Here is an 18,149-nt window from a genome sequence, read left to right as displayed (position 1 = left end):
GAGATGAGGGTGCCCAGAAATCTGAAGGTCGAGACAGATTCCACCCGTTCTCTATTCATAATGAGTGGGAAGTGGACCTGTCTGTCCCTCAGCTTCAGGTTATTTTTTGAGCACCAGTGCACGCCGTCTTATCTCCATCAGACATGAGCCCAACCACGGTGGTGTCATCTACGTACGGACATTAGAGTGGTTGGGTCTGAGTTTGACTGATTGAGGCCAGTTGGTGAGGATGGCTTTGATCCAGGAGCAGTTGGCAGTGGGGATCAGAAGGTGGTTCAGTTGGTAGTAATGTCTGGGATTATGGTGTTGAAGGCTGAGTCCACAAAGAGCATCCTCACTTAGCTCACTTTGTGAAGGTTAATGGTGTTGGTATCCTCCGTGGACCGATTTGCTCTGTAAGGAAACAGGTAGGGGTCGGGGGAGGGGGGTTGATGGTCTCTAATGCACTCAAAACACTTGATGACTACAGACATGAGGGCTATAGGTCTGTAGTCAATGAGACTGTCTATTCCAGGCTCTTTGGGTATGGGAATGATAGTGGAGGCCTTCAGACAGGTGATAAAGGTGGCATGAGTCAAGGAGAGGTTGAACAGCCTGGTGAGGATCCCTGCAGCAGTATGCTGGGATATAGATGCCATTGGGGCTAGCAGCTCTCCTGGGGTTAACCACTCTCAGTCTCCTCCTGACCACATAGATTTTCGGTTAGGAAAAATCTGGATGGTTTTGGTTGCTGTCACATTCTCTACACAGCAGGACAGACTGTGTGAAGATCTCTAAATCCTGCTGTTCAAAGATGGACCAGTCTGTCAGATCAAACCACCAGCCCTGTAGCTGGGGGATTTGGAGGACCCTAGCCCCATCACCACTTAAAGACTTTCTTGCTTACCATATACTAAAAGAACCTCATGGAAGAAAGGTTAAGTAAACCAACACTCACTGATCCATAATGTAGCCATGGAGATCGTTTTTGTGGTTTGACACATCTGCCATTTCCATATGACTGGATTTTTTACAGTCTAATTGAGGCATCATAAAAGAGGAAAATTACAAAGATGGTGATTCCCACTGGACTAATATAATACGAGAAGTTCTGTGTTTGGCATAAGAAAAGGTTGGTCATTTACCGTCAAACGTTTAATTTAAAAATTAAGAACATTGTAGATTTGTACTGGATTATGATCATATCAATGACAGATACAGCTGTAAGAAAATTATTGGAAGTCCCAGATAATACTATTCCTACTTAAACAGGATTGAGCGGATACATATTTATAGTGTAGACATCTCTGGCATCTTTAAAGAAAAAGATGCAGGTAGGTATAATTTAATCAAAAAACCAATCAAGATATTCCCAATGTATGCTATCCCAGGAAAATTCCATTTTAAATGATGCAAGCAACAACAATTGAGTGCTTATGCAGACAATTTTAGAGCATAAGCTAGTAAGTTTCATTACAGTGAGCTGAGTCTTGAATTTCAATGCATTTCATTTCTTGAAAGGTTTCCACGCTTTTAAACAAGTTCCCAACGGAAGCTGTTTCTCTCTGTGTTTTCCTCAAGTATATCTCTTGTGTAATACCTGTTAGTTCTAAACAAAATCATTCTCAAATTAAAAATGTTTCCAGTTTTTTTACTTAAGGAAAAGACACCGCTGATGCTTGCAGTTTACTGTTCGCAGTGTTTTTCTTTCCCTTTTGGTTGCTCTTCCTCATATTATTATTATTATTATTATTATTATTATTATTATTATTATTTAGGCCAGGGCAAGCAAGGCTCTGTCCAGCTCCAGAATCAATCAGTCTTTTTGTGATGGCTCTGCAGGAGTCTTGCTGGAAACCAAATTGCACTGAGTAAATGGCCTCTGTGGTGCCTGTGCAGACATTCAGGTCATTATGATTAGTTCTGCAGTGTCTCGAAGCACGTGTTTGTGATATCTGACTTTTCCTCCTTACAAATGTTATCTCTTGTAGAAATGTATTTTCACATTCAGGAAAGTGGGACCAGTGTTTGTTAATGCAAAACATGTCCTATTTAATGTTACCCTCAATCCTCTGTGTGGGCTGTCATATGTGGAGAAGGGGGCAGCTGCTCAGCACAGTAGCTCTCATTCATACTATGACTACACCTTTGTAATTGTTGTTCCACAAAGGTAGGAGCTAAAATGGGTCACAGCCATTGACACAAGCTTAAAGCTAAATGAGGTGCTACAAAGTATCATAAAGCCTATGGTTGCTACTGCCCACGGAATTTAGTTGATATTTGTGAATCTACAGTCCTGTGAAAAAGAAAGTACAGCCCATGACTCAGTATCTTATAACCAGTGTTGGTCAAGTTACTTGAAAAAAGTAATCAGTAATTAATTACTGATTACTCCCCCCAAAAAGTAATCCCGTTACTTTACTGATTACTTATTTTCAAAAGTAATTAATTACTTAGTTACTTAGTTACTTAGTTACTTTTTAAAAACACGATTTACAACCTGAAGAGGTGATAAAGCGATAGATCTTTCAGCCCAATTCTACTTTTTCTACATAATCCATCATACAAAATGTAATCAAATGGAAAAGTCTCTTTTTTTAACTTGTTTTATCAGTTTTAATCTTTTAACTTTATGCATCAAGCAAAACATTTAATTATATGCAACATTCTCTGACTTGAATAAATTAGTTTAACATTTAAACCTATTTTCTACACATTCCAGCACATAAAATAAAATATTTTTTGTGTTTTCACTCACTCTTTCAAACAGATGCAAGTAAAACACAGCAGAAAATAAATAAAGTCAAAGACTCAGCGGTCCTTTTGCTCTATTTTCACCTGTAAAGCAGGAGCAGGGTAGGCGGAGGGTTACCCTGGTGTAGGTGTGCTGCGGTCAGTTGAAGAATCTGCGCGAGTTTCTCTGTGAGTTTCCCATCACGTCGTAGCTACTCGGTGCTTGCTCGGAAGTTTAGGGTTTTTTCGCTGTAAAAAGAAGTTTTCTTCCCACGCACAGCGGACACTAATGTTTTTGTCACTTTTTATGGAATCAAACTCAAAGTAAGGTCAGTACTTCCACACTTTAAACGCTGCACGCTCATACTCTCTCCCGCACTCGATATATTATCCATTGTTGATCTGCACACAGCTGCTGTCACCAACGTCGCACTTGCTTACGTCACTGTCATGAGACATTCTCGCAAAAAAAATCACGGTTTTAGTAACGCAGTAACGCAGCGTTCCTACGGGAAAGTAACGGTAATCTAATTACCGATTTTGCAATAGTAATCCCTTACTTTACTCGTTACTTGAAAAAAGTAATCAGATTACAGTAACGCGTTACAAGTAACGCGTTACTGCCCATCTCTGCTTATAACAACCTTTAATAGCAATAACTTGAAGAAAGCCATTGTTGAGGAATTTTGGCCCACTCTTCCTTGTAGTTTTGCTCCAATTGACAGAGGTTTCCAGGCATTCATTCATTCATGCATCTCTCTGGAGATCCCACTACAGGATTTCATGAGTGCAGACTGGACCAAAATCTTCACCTCTGTTGGTAGTGATGGTGTAAATCTCCTCCATTTGTGCAAACATGCTCTGTTTGGTTTTTGCTTAATATGGTTCTGTGCATTACTACCAAACATCTCCACTTTGGTCGTGCCTGCTCCAGAACTTTTGCATTTTTGTATAGATGCAACTTTGTAATCTAAGCTGTGTTGCCATGTCCTATTTAGAAAGAAGTTTTCTCCTGGCATCTCTTACCAACAAGCCATACTTGTCCAGTCTTTTGTAATTCTACTGCCATGAACGTTAACATTTAACTTGCTGACTGAGGACTGTTTTGTTAGATGTAGATCTTGGGATTTTTTGCAGGTTCCCTGAGAACTTTTTCTAAATTTGCTGGCATGTCCACTTCTTGGGAATTGTGGAAAATGTGGCATTGTGTCAACACATACCGCAGTGCTCCAGACTTGCAAACTGCTAAAACAACTTCTTTTGTAGTAGTGATCACACTTGCCGATGATCAGTAAATGAAGTGCACTTTATTATCAGCAGCATGTTAAAAGTAAGGATTTATCACGGGGATGCATATAAGTCTGCCTGTACAACTCCTAATACACTGTAAACACTGCAATAGTTACATCCTTTTTGCACATGCTCTACAGTAAAATAGCGAATGACAAAGTTCACAGGTTAGAGTCAAATATCAATCATATATATTCCACCTCTGTAATATTCTTTGTCAATATTCTTGATAGCCACCTCTGTTAATTCTTGATATTTATAATTGAGCATTTTTTAATATATTAGTGCTATTTCTTAAATTTGTAAAATCTGTAATAAATTGTATTATTTTAATAGTTTAGTCTGTTACTGTCTTGGATCAACTGTAACCCACATAATTTCCTTAGGGATTAAAAAAGTATTCTGATTCTGTCACCAATTTCTTTTTCACAGTCATGCTTTTATCACAACTTGGTTGGATTACTGTAACTATTTCTATGTGGGTGTTAGCCAGTCCTGCCGGTCTCAGGTTCAGGTGGTGCAAAAATGCTGCAGCCCAACTTTTGACTAGAATATGGAAGAATATTACCGATGTTTTATTGTAATTCAGATTGCTGCCTGTCCATTTTAGGCTTTATTTTTAAATGATTTTGTGTGTTTTTCAGTCCTTAAATAGCCTTGCCCTGTCTTATGTCTTAGAGCTGCTGTACTTGCACTGCACCCCCTTTCCTTGTCGCTCAGATCAGCTAATAAACAGTAATATCTCCCAAATTGTGGAATTCATTGCCATTTTACATTAGCTAGTTCTGTTCATTCCTTTTTTCATTATTTCTTATTTATTTTTCATTATTCATTATTACACAGCAGCTATGGAAACATTAGAGTCAATAAAGATGAATAGACCAAATAATTAATGTGATGATCTGTGAAATAACTATATATGTGACAATAAGACCTAAAGATTAGTACTACTAAAAGCACCAAAAGTACTAATAAAACAAAAATAAAATTCTCTGCAATTTTCGTTTTCATTAAATCTCTAAATGCTTTTCTTTCAACTGGAAAAGCTATACTTAATATGGATATTACTTAATACAAACCCAATTCCATACATGTTGGAATATTTTCCATTTTCCATGATTGCTGTATACTTTTGTTTAACAGTCAAAAAAGTAGTATTTCAGTAATTTCACTGATCAACTTAATTGTGTTTTGTAAAATATACAAAATTTGTACATGACTACTATTAGAGCAAACACAAATGGTCATGTCTAAACGAAAGAAACATATCACATATTATAAACAGTCTGACCTATTAAGCTTTAACTTTACAGTCTTTACATTAAACATAATGAACAAAGAAAAGATGAGAATTATTTTGACATTTCCACCCTCTGAAAACTAAACTAAAAAAACTAAAGCGGCTCACTTGAGCTAGAGAATGAATCACTTATAGAAACAAGGACACTATAGGAATGCATCCAATCTATCAGTATTCACAACTTATTGTACAACAAAGGAACAGTTGCTCTGTTTGATTTTTAAATGCTGATTGAAAAAACACCATGAACGAATATTACATTTGGCCGAAGGAGGAATTGTTGTTTTAGCCATCCTACTGCGAGCAGCAAAATTATTATTTTCATATAATATAATCATAAAAAGAATTTAACATTGTGACAGGATAAAGCGTTTATTCTGATTCCTGCAGATCTATATATCTGAAGGTTTTCCCCTCACATAATTATTTGCAGCACCTCTCCGATGTACATTTTCTTTAGAAACATATCACTTATTAATCTTGTATCACTTTGTGCCTTCAATCTAGGGGATTTTAAAGGAATAGCCTGTTTGGTTGTGCAGATTGTATGGTTGAATTTAAACTCAGTTTGAATTCTCTTGTCATGAAAGTATTATTACAATCACTCAACATTTCCTCTGTTTTTTTTTCTTAGCTGGCCAAAGGACTGATTGTGTCTTACCTGTGAAGGAAAGAGCAAGCAGACTCTACTTCCTGTGAGTATTCAATCAGTGTGAAACATGCTTGTCTTTGGCCTTTGTGATTTATTGCATGCTATAAATGACTGACTGACTATAAATTACTGTTTTTCCAGGTAAAGGAACTGTGGTAGCATAATCTAGCCATATCTGTATGTTCTGTCCTAGCAATTCTCAATTTACTATTTTTTAAGTATTTAAAGTATTACACTTTTTAGGTTTGGAGAAGTAAAAACATGTAGTCTAAAACATGCAGTCAATAAATAAAGACACTTTAATGTTGTTGTTGCTATGCTAGTCAAAAGGGGCTATTTTCTAACTTTACTTCCCTGATGAGCTAGTTTGCAGATTAAATGTGAAGGTAAGTCTATTTAAAATACAATTTCCCCCCAAAAAATATTAGTGTAGTTGTATTTCAGTAAAACAACTTGTTTACCAACATAATCCCCAGAAATTTGTTTGGTAACTAAAATGTATATATCTGGATAATATTAAATTATTAGGATAAGAGGCCACAATAATGACAAATTATATAAAGCAATGCGTAATTGTGATAGAAACATTTCGTTAATAGTAAAGAAACCCAATATAAAGTTGCTTAAATCAGTTTCCCCATCCTCACACCTCATTTTCTTCCTCCATATTTCCCATTATATGTTTTACTCTAATATTGTTGAGTTGTTGTAGCAAGGTGAGATACAAACCATCTGTCAGACATACAGTATTGATAAATGATATTAATTTTAATTCATCCAGTAAAAACAATTTACATTAATTATCACAGCATAAAATGCACACCCAAGCTATGCTTACAGTAGAGCGAAACTGAGATTACACCAGATTACGACATGACTGACATGAAAAAAGTACATATAAAGCAATATTATTTTGAAGTTTTACTATATTTCTCACCCCAATTGCGGGACATGAAAGCTAAAGCCAGTATTAGCGTTGATGTTACAGTGTTACTGAGAAAAGTAACCAATCACAGTATTTTACTAAAAGTAAACACCCCTTTACTTTAAGGTTGTGCATACTCATCACATTGTACCGAAGGTGTTTAACCTACTGTAGATTTACATCTAAATGTACTGACTTTACCTCAATGGATGGCAATTTGATATTGGTAGCATTCCCCCCTTACCACATTAGCTGCAACTAGCTTGCTAACTTTACAGCAGTTTTGGAGCTCTAGCATCTTTCACCTCCTCAGCGGCCTCACGAGCATCATTTAGGAGCTGTACTTAACGTAACCCGGATGTTTCTTAAAAATGTAAAATGGAGCTAGCAGACATTACCTCATTGGGTAATGGCTCAGGTCCTCTAGAGAAAAAAAATCAACTCAGGAAATCATGACTGCTTAAAGGATGGTTCTGTCCTTCTTTGTAAGGTTATCTGAAACCTTCAGCTTCAGAAAACTGGTAGGAACATTTCCAACTACACAACTGATCACAAATTATGGCCTAACCCTGCCGCATGAAAAGCAAAAGTTGACAAAAGACAGCTGAGAATTCTGTATCTTCTTTCCTTGAGCATCTATAAGTATTCACCTCACATCTGAGGTCTTTCTGGTCCTTCCACGCCCTAACTTCATGTAGTTCTGTTTGCTAAGTCTGTATTGAACTGGCAGGGTGTTAGCTTTCAATATTCTTCTCCTACTCAGTGTTTGTATTATGCACTTGTACAATGAGTGACAGTCTGCCACCTGAGCTGCAGCACTGCTCACGCTCCCTTGTGGCTGATGGGATTTAAGATGGACTGTAATCTGAGATCAGGTGGGTTTGTGGATATTTACAGCTTGGATAAGATAAAACAAAGACTTTGAAGCGACAGCTCTACAGTGAAGGCATATGTTGATATTAGCATTAGCGTACCATATAATTACTGAACAATCAGGAAGTGAGTGAAATCAGGGATGTGTTTTCAGGCTGTTGGTACTTTGTGCTATGATTACGCAGTCTTTACCTGGCTCTGTGTGATGCTGAATGTTGCGTTTATCTTGGTTGTCCTCCCTGCTCCAAAAAAAGAGGAAAAAATGCCTTAATTACCTCTCGCAAGGCTGGCAAAGTTAATTTCTGTAGTCACATATTTAACCAATTACTCAGAGTGTAATGAAGTGGAACGTGGTTCACTGGAGTTCACAGGACATCCCCCACCCCACCTTTTATTCTTAGCTTAGTTTGGCTGTTTCAGAGTGGGAAAGGTAATCTTCTGTTAAACCAGGCAAAACTTCACTCTGGATACACAGATTTATCCGTGTCAGTACCCATTCCTCATGTAATCATTTTAGCACCGTTATCTCAATATCATGGGCAGTGGGGGGGAGAAAGGTGGGGGAAAGGACATTATCTATGCTGGGTGTTACAGTATTAGGGATTATCCTTGACAGATAGTTTCCCTTCCAGGCACCATTAGCTTGGCCTCATCCCATTTGGTATTTCCAACACCTGCGACCACCATCCACTGGGCACAAGAATTATTACCATTGTATTTTTTCTAGGGTATATAAATTAATCATGGGGATCACAAGCAACTGCTTTAAATTTCTGGACTGTGACCAAGAAACACATCCTCCCTGAGGATGCCAAGGACCTATGCATCATTAAAAGAGACTTGTGCTGTCTGAGACAGGAACAGTGCCCGCTCCCTCACTTATATACCTTATGGGATTGGGGCCTCTGCACTACGCATAAATAGCTACTGTCTATTGCTAAATGTGACCAGAATCCTTGAGCCCGACTTTGAATGGTGAACAAACGAGGGTGTTTGCAAGTGGACAGAATAAAGTTGATCATCCCAAAAGTGAAAGTGGACAACTCGACATAAATTAACATCTGTCAGCGAGCAGAGCAAGTCTACTAATGACTTTAGGCTGCAGGGGCTTGTTAGGCAACCTCTCCTATTGGCTTTAATGGTTTCATATCCTCACAATCCATGAAATACCAACGACTCTAATTCCTAATCTGGTATCTTTATATTGGCAAATGGCCTGTCTTTGACTCACATGCAAAAATGAATGATGGGAGGATTAATATAGATAATGCAGTCCTATCTACAAGTTATACCTCAAAGAGTGCAGCTAGATCTTCTTATACGAGCTTTCAAATCTCTGAAACTCTCTAAGCAAGACCTTTAAAAGGCACGGTAGTAACTGTCAGTGAAAAGCAAAGAAGCAAAAGATCTGCTTTTTCAGTGTTTTCATCCAAGTCTAATTTGACTTGTTCTGAGTTCTGCTCACATGGCACTTAGCAAGTGTGTCTGAATTTTAAAACATATTGATTAGGAATTACTTACAGGTGCTGGTCTATAGCAGCATTGATCACAGATAGGCGTTTTGACAAAATGTCTGGAAAACATTTCACATCGATTGAAAGTGTCTTCTGGGCCAAAATAAAAGCCTCGCATCTAACTGTAATTACCATATGCAGCTTGGTGTCATTCATTTAGAATCTCTTCATCCAGCACCTTAATCAACATATAATTACCTCAGACTCTAAAGTAGGCTGAGAATAGCACAACGCGAGGCAGTTTATTGAAAGAAGGGAACATTTCACACCTCAGAAGCCTAAGTAGGTCAAAAGACTGGCTTCAGTTGTTAGATGGATAAAGTTTCTTCATTGCATTTCTGCACAACAGGAAATGCATCAATCTAGTGAGTCTCATAAGGAAAGACATCAACCACAACTTTTATTGATCAGTCCTTCCGTATTTGATTGAGACTCATGACAAGGCTGTGGGCAGGATGACAAACAAAAAGGCTGAAGGTTAAAAAAGTGGAAACCAAATCAATGATGATGCCTGACAAGACGAAGCTTGGATGAACACTACTGAGCTCTCTCAGAATAAATAATAGAGAGAAGAAAAAATTGACTGCATTTCCTCCCTACACGTCCATTCTCCCTTCTTCTATTCATGATTTGTGGACATTATCTGTTTTAGCGCCGTTTTTTTTTTTTTTTTTTTGTCTTGATTAACTGCAGCTAGCAATCGTTGATTCAAGTAAGGTTTTCAAATTTATTTATCTCCAAAATTTACAACAACATTGCCAGTCTAACAAACTTCGCCTTACAGTAGTTACCCTAATAAATTTTCTCAAAGCTGTGTAGCAGGGATTTTTGAGTTACACAGAAGACTACTAAAGAAGAAGACTGCAAGAGGCTAAGTTACCCTCGAGGAAACCCTGCAGATAACACTATCATCCATGTGCTCCTCATGAGTGCATGTGGTTTGCACTTGTCTGAGCAGCACTCAGTCAACCTGATCGTCAGTAAAACTAAGGTGAATGTACAAGTTTTAACTGTTCTTGTTCACTGTAGTTAGTGTTGTACGCATACAAACACAGTTTAGCTTTCAGTATGCGTTCCCTCTTTGCCTTTGTGGCATTGTTGTACAACACTGACATTTTGTTTAATCACTGGAAATGTATCAAACACTGGATATTAGATGTAATAATTCTCCAAAACCACATTTAATACCTCGATTGCTGTTTGTTGACACCTCAATATTATATTGTTTAGAGGGAAAGTAAAAAAAGAAAAAGAATTTATTTTGCCACAGGCTTGATCACTCAGTCATGCATTTTCATTTTACTTGTTGTCTGACAATAATACAGTTCATTTTAATTTGTTTTTTGAAGCAGTTGAAGCTCAGTGGTTGAACTTTCTTATTTGACAGTGGTTTATAAATACAGCTGTAGCAGAAGAACCTTGATTCGAGTGGTTATGGCATTTCCCTTCTATAGGAAAAGATCTGTTTGAAACTAGGAGGGTATAGTGTTTATACTTTACTCAACTCAAGGCGGGAATACATCTCATCTGAGGTAGATTGCATCGTAACAGGAAACTTCAAGTTGCCTGAACTTTAGTCCAAATGTGTTAAAATATGCTCATTTGATATTTGGGGGGGTTCTTAGGATTTTTTTTCTTCTTTTAGTTATTTTTTTTAGAGCATTTAAACATTCCCTTTGCTGCTGAAAAAAACCCCCACTTTTAGTAACTGGTTAAAAATCCTTTGGCAGAGAGTGATAGCTCTAACGTGGAGGAGTCTTGGCAAACCAAGTATTTCACATTGGTTCAAAGAATTGTCTTTATGTTTACCATTAGAGAAAATTACATATACTCTAAAAGATAAACAAGAAATTTTCCAGAAAATTTGGGGGCGCTACATCCAGTATATTGGGAATAAAGATCTATCTGGTTTGCTGTGTGAGACAGGGACAGCCTAGCTATTCCCTGTACAGGACCACAATCATATGCTGCAATCTGAAAATTATTCTTTAAAATCTGTCAGAGGTCTCATGGACTCAAGTGCTTTCATTGAATGTACCTTATGTTTTGTTTATTGTGTAAATTTGTTTGTGTATGTACTTTATATATGTATATATGTAAAACTTTAATAAACATAATGTTGAAAAAAAATCCTTTGGCAGCAACGTCAAACAAGCATTTAAAGCAGCTGCAGAGCAAGACTGCATGTTCAAGAGGAGTTTGGGGCCATTCTTTACTGCAGAGTACAAAATGAGCAAATACTTATACCTGGAAAAAAGAACTCGGCAGGTTTTCTGACTCTTTTTAATTGAGTTTTGTTTTTTACATACAAGTTAAGCTTTTATAAGTTAAACAGTGTGTTAACCGTTAGTCAGTACAATGTAAAACTTTCTTGAAGGCAAAATGTGTGGTAAACATGTACTTAATAAATCTTGGGGGGTCAACACATCCGTATCCCTTATCATATGGCAGGCGGTCTAATAATGTTTGGGGTCAGAGTTCGATTTGGTACATTTTTAGGTACATGTTGTGTAAATGCTGTGTCAGCTTTGTGGATTCTGCTTTGCTTTCCATGAACGGAGAGTCAAATATAGTTAGCAAGTTGAACAGGCAGCCTCCTGACAGTGATCCAAAACATCACGTTTGTTGTTTTAGTCTGACCTGCTGATTTAAATCATTATCAACACAGCCATGTGTAACACACAGCTCATGCAGACAAATACTTTAAGAAGCTCGGTAACCGAGTGTCACAATTTGCATCAGTGGTTGAACTTCATTTCCAAGTCATAACTCAGTCAGATTTAAACACGTACTGTGGTCACACACAGGCTAAGACTCAACATGACCAACTCTTTCCAAGCACATAGTTTGCACAGATGTTCACTCTGAATATTTGATCTATAAATCTGCCAATCTATAAATTTGTTCTATAAATCAGAGAAGAATTCATTCCCCTGTTTTCAGTATTTAAAAGAATATTATGTGTTTGTTTCAAATGTAAGAAAAGTAGCCTATATGCATGACAGCATTGTCCTTACTGTTTTAGTCACATGACCCCAAAGCACTACTTTTTGACTGAAGCACTGAAGCTTTCACGTCTTTTGTCCAAATATAATATAGAATAAAATGAAATAAAAGAAAAAGACTGCGACTTTTAAAACCGTAGAAGCTTCACACATGTACAAAACTCTTTTCAAATATATATAAAGTGTGTAAAACTAAACTAAAGGCAATAATGCAACAAAATAGCATAAACTCATGTACCCTTATAGCAGTTATACTATATCTTTCCTTTTTCTTTCAACACAGGCGCTAATAGCATGTCACAAAGATGTCACGCTCTGTTTACACAGCTTTAAATCATTAGTCTACCCTGTCCACACATTTACATTGCAAGGAAAAACAAGCTGTAAACACAAAACTGGCATATTATTAACATTTAGTTGTTATGTTTAACTTGTAAGCAAACACATGCCTAATTACATATGAAGCAACATTAGCATTCATTACAAGTTCGCTTCATTTGACAAATTCAAGACCACCGTCTCCTGAGGTAAATATTTAGCTAATCAACTCTAAAATGCTTGTGCCCCCGCTATAGCTGCTACCTGAAAACTCCTTCCTCTTGTGTTTGCAAGAAGCCACTAATGAATAAGGTACGTGTGACAAAATAGGTTGTGGGAGCTAAATAGTAATAAACTAAAATGCTCCTTGGAGCTGCAAAAATCAGCTGATATTTTTTTCTGCTTGACTTTCTCTTGGAGATAGTGTAGCAGTGTGTACACCAAATATCAGCTCCCCCATCGACTGCTAGCTGGCCTTTCGGCATGGGATTTTGGCTCTGCTTATTTGGTTGAATGAATTATTAATGGCTCACCGGTTTTCCACAAGTTCCATCTTTTTATTATTTTTTTCTCTTCCCTAGCAGGCTCGATGTGGACTGCATCTCCTCATCTTCACAGCAACACATTTACCTCCCATCTCTTTCAGAGCCAAACGGAGGAGCGTTTGCCCAGGAAATATTCTGCACTCTCTGGCAACTGAATGGGAAGAAGGAGAATCTTTGACCTTGGAAAATGAAGATGTTGTTGCCATGGGAACTGTTAATCCTTCTGTCACTCAAAGAGTGCCTTGCTGGTGAGATGCCAATTGAAGTCGCGTTTTTATAACACACACCTAATATGAATACAGTGGATCTTGAGCAAGGAAGGGCTTCCCTTTTCTTAATGCGTGTTTATGTTACTATTGCACATCAAACCGAAAGATAGAGACCTCAAAAATCACTCTATTAGTTTTGCTTGTGGGTAAAATCTACCAATTTGATCCAATTTGTTCATTAAAATCAGTGTTTAGTAGGAAATGGTAAAACTTTTGTGCATCAATTTATTGAAATTTTGATAATAGCGCTAAGCCACAATCAGAGTTCATATTTTCCTTTCAGAGCACCTCAGACTCATGATGTGAATCATTGTTAAGACCAACATTTGAAAAGAGACTCGCATCCGGTGTGGGACTCACTGTCTCTTGTCTTTTTATGCCTCGCTGTTTTATTATGCAATTTTCTTGCTTTATGTCCAGCTGCTGCCACTTCCATGAATTGTGGCAGAGCACTGTAAAAATCCATACTAACTCTTTCCTCAACACTCAATTATTCTGTGCCTCTTCCCCAGCAGCACAGGTTCGCAGTGTGCTGAGATGCTCTTTGAGTAAAGCAGATGAGCGTTAGACTTTATTTTCCTAATACCTGCATGAGTTACAGCTAAGGCATTAAAATCTCGCTAAGAGCTCTGAACATGGCAACCTGCGCAGCGTAGAGATTTAGTGTTGACAGTCACATTTGAAGAATATACTGTATGCTCAACTCAAGCCAACCGTTTACAAGGCATCAAGGAATACATTTAAATTTATACAGCATATGGAGTGGGGTCTATTGTATTGTTATTTATGCTTGCATTCCCATTGATTTAGAGCCTCGACTCAAGTCAGCATTTTCACCGAGGCGCATAATGTAGTCTGCAGTCACAGAGCAGAGAATAGAGGGTTATGCACATGTCATTACACGCTATACTCTACATACATGCAAGTGAATGTGCGCTCACTACGGAGCGCACATTCACTTGCATTCCCAGGAAATCTAATTAAGGTTAATTTGTATGTGTGTGTTCATCTGTGCTGGTGGTCAGTCCAGTTGGCGTGTTCTCAGGGCAGGTCTGTTCGCGAGCACAAACTCAAACCAACCCAATCGTTTCCCAGGTGAAATAGCCCCGCTGTTAAAGGTTCATTAATTTGTTTAATTTAAAGGACACCGCAAACAGGGTAAAAAAATGAAGCACCTCCCTCAGAGGTTGGGGAAACAAGGCCCTTACCAGAGGCAAAGACTCCCACTCTCATTAGGATGATGGTGATGATGGTGTGGGAGGGAGCGCGTTTTGTCCTAGTCAAGGTTAAAGACTGTATTATAAAAGAAAAGCACCTCATCCTTTCAAGTGCACCAGAAGACAAATGGACAATTTTTTCCCCCCCGGAGCAGCGCTGCTGTGCAGCTTGGGCATATGACACACGTGGTCGGTGGAGAGGGAGGGCGAGTGCCACAGTGTGGCCGTGCATCTGCTAAAGAAACGATAGATTTCACGGGACTAATTAGTGCAATATCAGTTAATTACTCCTGTGTATTGATAGTTTGGCTGGAGGAAACCAAAACAACAAGCTTCACGGAGCAGACATGCATGCTCAAACAACATGTATACAGCTTTGCATGCGCTCGTCTAATTAGATTATAAGCAGAATGGGGCACTACTTTGATTACTGCGGCTCTCGTGTAAACATCTTAACCAAGTCATCCTGCTTGCATTAAAGCAAAGATGAAATAAAACATAATTCAATTAGCCAGCTGGGTTACTTGTCCATCTTTCTAATTATTCTCGACATGTAATTCAGCTTAAACTGGATTCTGTGTTTTGCTTTTCTGTACTTTCATGTATTTGTTGTCTTTTGGCATTTTAATAAAAAATGTTTTCCCATCAATCTGCACTCAACGGCCCCCAAAGACGGAGCAAAAACATGTTAGAAATGTTTGCAATAATCACAAGCTCAACACTCTTTTATATTTGGACTATTGATTCAATAGTAGAAGCTGCTTTGCCAGAAGTCATAGTTTCAGCTGTGCTTGGGAAATGTTTGCCATCTTTTACAGTGTGTGTGATATCATTAGGAGGAAGCCAGCTAGCCAGTGATTTCCAGGTGGTGTACCAGTTTCTGCCACTTAAACTGAAAAAGATGCTTAAAATTGTTGTTTGACTCTGATTTTTATGATATGCTACTTTGTCAGCTTGAGACCAGAAATGACTAAAATACATTTTGTCGGCTAAACTTTCGGCACTAAACTATTCATCCAATTTTCATGAAATCAGAACAAATTGGAATGTTTCAAGGATCAAATTTCAAATCAAAAGGAAAGGAAATCTGTACAGCTGCGAGGTAAAGTAACATGTTTTTTAAAGCATATGAAAATACGCCTCGATAAATTTTATTTCCTTTCACAGTACACTGTTGAAAGCATTGTGACACATAGAAGTAGCACCAGTGAAATACATATCATATATACCTGTATACACTGAAAACATGTTGACCAATGATATGATTACTAATGATGATGCATTTTGTTTCTTCTTGTTCTTCTTCTTATTATTATTAGTAGTAGTAGTAATGGTAGTAGTAACATTTCAGCCATGTGTTACTCAAATGTATTTATGTGCTGCACAGATTTGCGATCATAACTGTGTATGTGGATGTGTAAGAATGAGGACGGGAGAGGAGGAAGAAAAACTCAGTCAGTTAGCCAAAATGCTTGAGGGTTATCTTTGGTTAATTGCTCTTTCATCATAATGTATTATCTGCCTCGTGACATGTGCACGAGAGCGTTTATTAAATGCAGGATCTGCTCAAGGAGCCATGTTGGCAGCTAATTATAATAGGTGTTAAGTTCACACACAGTTTTCTGAGCAATGAGTGCTTTTTTTTCCCCATTGTACTTTTCTTGTTTTTTTTCTCTCTCTGCAGAGAATACACGCCATGGTCCCGTCTTCACCCAGGAACCTAGCGACAGTATTTTCCCAATGAGCACTGATGATAAGCAGGTGTTTATTAACTGCAAAGCAAAAGGGAACCCACCTCCGCGTTATAGGTGAGTGGTTTGACAGCTTTTTGTTTATCTACAAAGTGAGACTACAGCGTGTGGGATCAAATTTACAGAACCCATTTATATTTTAATGCAGTCGTTCACTACAAGTATTTGTGTTTAGTCGTTGGTCTCCTTGTGCGATGCTTTCTGGAAAAGCAGGAAAGCTACATGTTCTTGGCCAGCATCACTTTTCATTGATGGTGCAAATGCTTCAGTCTTCATCAGTCTGTCTGTGCAGGTGGAAGGTAGATGGAAGAGACATAAACACGGACTCAGATCTAAACTACAGCCTTGTAGAGGGGAACCTGCTGATCAGTAACCCTCATGTCATCAATCACGGGGGAGTGTATCAGTGCATTGCCACCAACACATTCGGGACTGTCGTCAGCAGGGAGGCAAAAGTCCAGTTTGCATGTGAGTTGATTCTTCTTTTTTTTAAATATGCATACTGTAACAGCAGTGAAAAAAAATCCCACTCTCCCACCCCACTTTGACTCGGTGTGATATTATGTGTGACTCAACGGAATGCAAAACAGTTAGAGTGGGGCTGCGACCGATGATTAATTCCATTTATCTCTATTATAATTTCCCTGGTTAATCATTTGATTTATTTGGTCTTTAAAATGTCAGGAGATGGTGAAAAATCCCAGAACACAATATTTTATTCGTCAGGCCAGGTGTCCAAACCCCAGAAGTATTCTGTATTCTGTTCTGGGCAAGAACATGATACTGGACAGAGATAATGGTTGTTTTTGGCTGTTTTTCCTTATTTGAATGGTAAGATATTCAGAAATATTGAAATCTGATCCCAGTTTTTATACTCGTGTTACTCTTAATGCTTTGCTAGTAAATTTGTTAGATGATAGTTGTGATGTCCCTCTAAGTGTTCCATATAAAACATATTTACATCCAGTACAATATTATCAATATAGCATATTGTAAGCTTTGTGGTCATTAAACAGCTATTTCAGACCCACAGAAGCTTCTCTGATGAGAAGTTCATCATGTTTAATCTGCCAACTTCTAAGTATGGCCATAAGCCAACTGTTGTGGTGCACTGCTAACAAGGTGTGTAGCCTCTGCAGGTCCAGCGTGGACGACCAATGAAACGGAGTCAGATTAAAAAAGAATTAGCTGTGAAGTTAACAAATTCAAGTTTTCTGATGTAACTGTTCTGGCCTTTGTTTGCAAAGTTGTTTTTTAATAATTAATCACTGATAAAAACTGTGTGTAAAGAACCAGAGCAGGGCGATATGACCAAAAATATTTATCACGATATACATTTGAAAATTTGCGATAACGATATAATTGACGATATAATTGACACTAGACAAAATACTTTACAACTCCTGAACTTTATTAGTGCAAAAAAACAAAACAAAACATCAATGTATTTTCACTTAAACAAGCAGCTGTTTTTTATGTGCATTAAAGTTATATAAAAATTTAACAGTGCAAATGCAAATTCCTCGCTGACAGTTTAACCAAAAGGCATTTCCAGTGGAAATTGGCCGACGTATCCTCAGCATAACCATGTATAATATCCACAAAACTTAAAAAGAGGTTATACACACACAGTACGGTAATATTATGTTGAAGCACCGTACGTATCACTCCGCGAGGCTCCTGCCTAATATAGCCGTAATGCTCCGATAATCCATCAAGCGGTGGGTTCGTAGCTTAGCAAAGTTGTACTGAAACATTTGACAGATTTTCAAGTGCCG

The 18,149-nt window shown here is 37.9% G+C and overlaps 1 protein-coding gene across 1 annotated transcript in view; it reads left to right on the top strand.

The window, feature by feature from the left end:
- The window catches only part of cntn6 (contactin 6), a 152,740-nt gene that overhangs the window by 79,096 nt on the left and 55,495 nt on the right, over nucleotides 1–18,149 (top strand). Inside the window, exons 2-5 of the mRNA XM_085273026.1 lie at nucleotides 5,937–5,997; nucleotides 13,236–13,382; nucleotides 16,305–16,428; nucleotides 16,664–16,839. Of these exons, the coding sequence (XP_085129152.1) occupies nucleotides 13,322–13,382; nucleotides 16,305–16,428; nucleotides 16,664–16,839 (361 nt within the window). The 5' untranslated portion in view covers nucleotides 5,937–5,997; nucleotides 13,236–13,321. The remainder of the gene's footprint in view (nucleotides 1–5,936; nucleotides 5,998–13,235; nucleotides 13,383–16,304; nucleotides 16,429–16,663; nucleotides 16,840–18,149) is intronic.

This window comes from Mchenga conophoros, linkage group LG5 (genome assembly GCF_057382185.1).
Source record: "Mchenga conophoros isolate Kocher_MC1m ecotype Shallow Benthic linkage group LG5, M_conophoros_male_GT1.1, whole genome shotgun sequence".
NCBI classification, from domain to species: domain Eukaryota; kingdom Metazoa; phylum Chordata; class Actinopteri; order Cichliformes; family Cichlidae; genus Mchenga; species Mchenga conophoros.
This window is presented reverse-complemented; position numbering and strand designations above follow the sequence as displayed.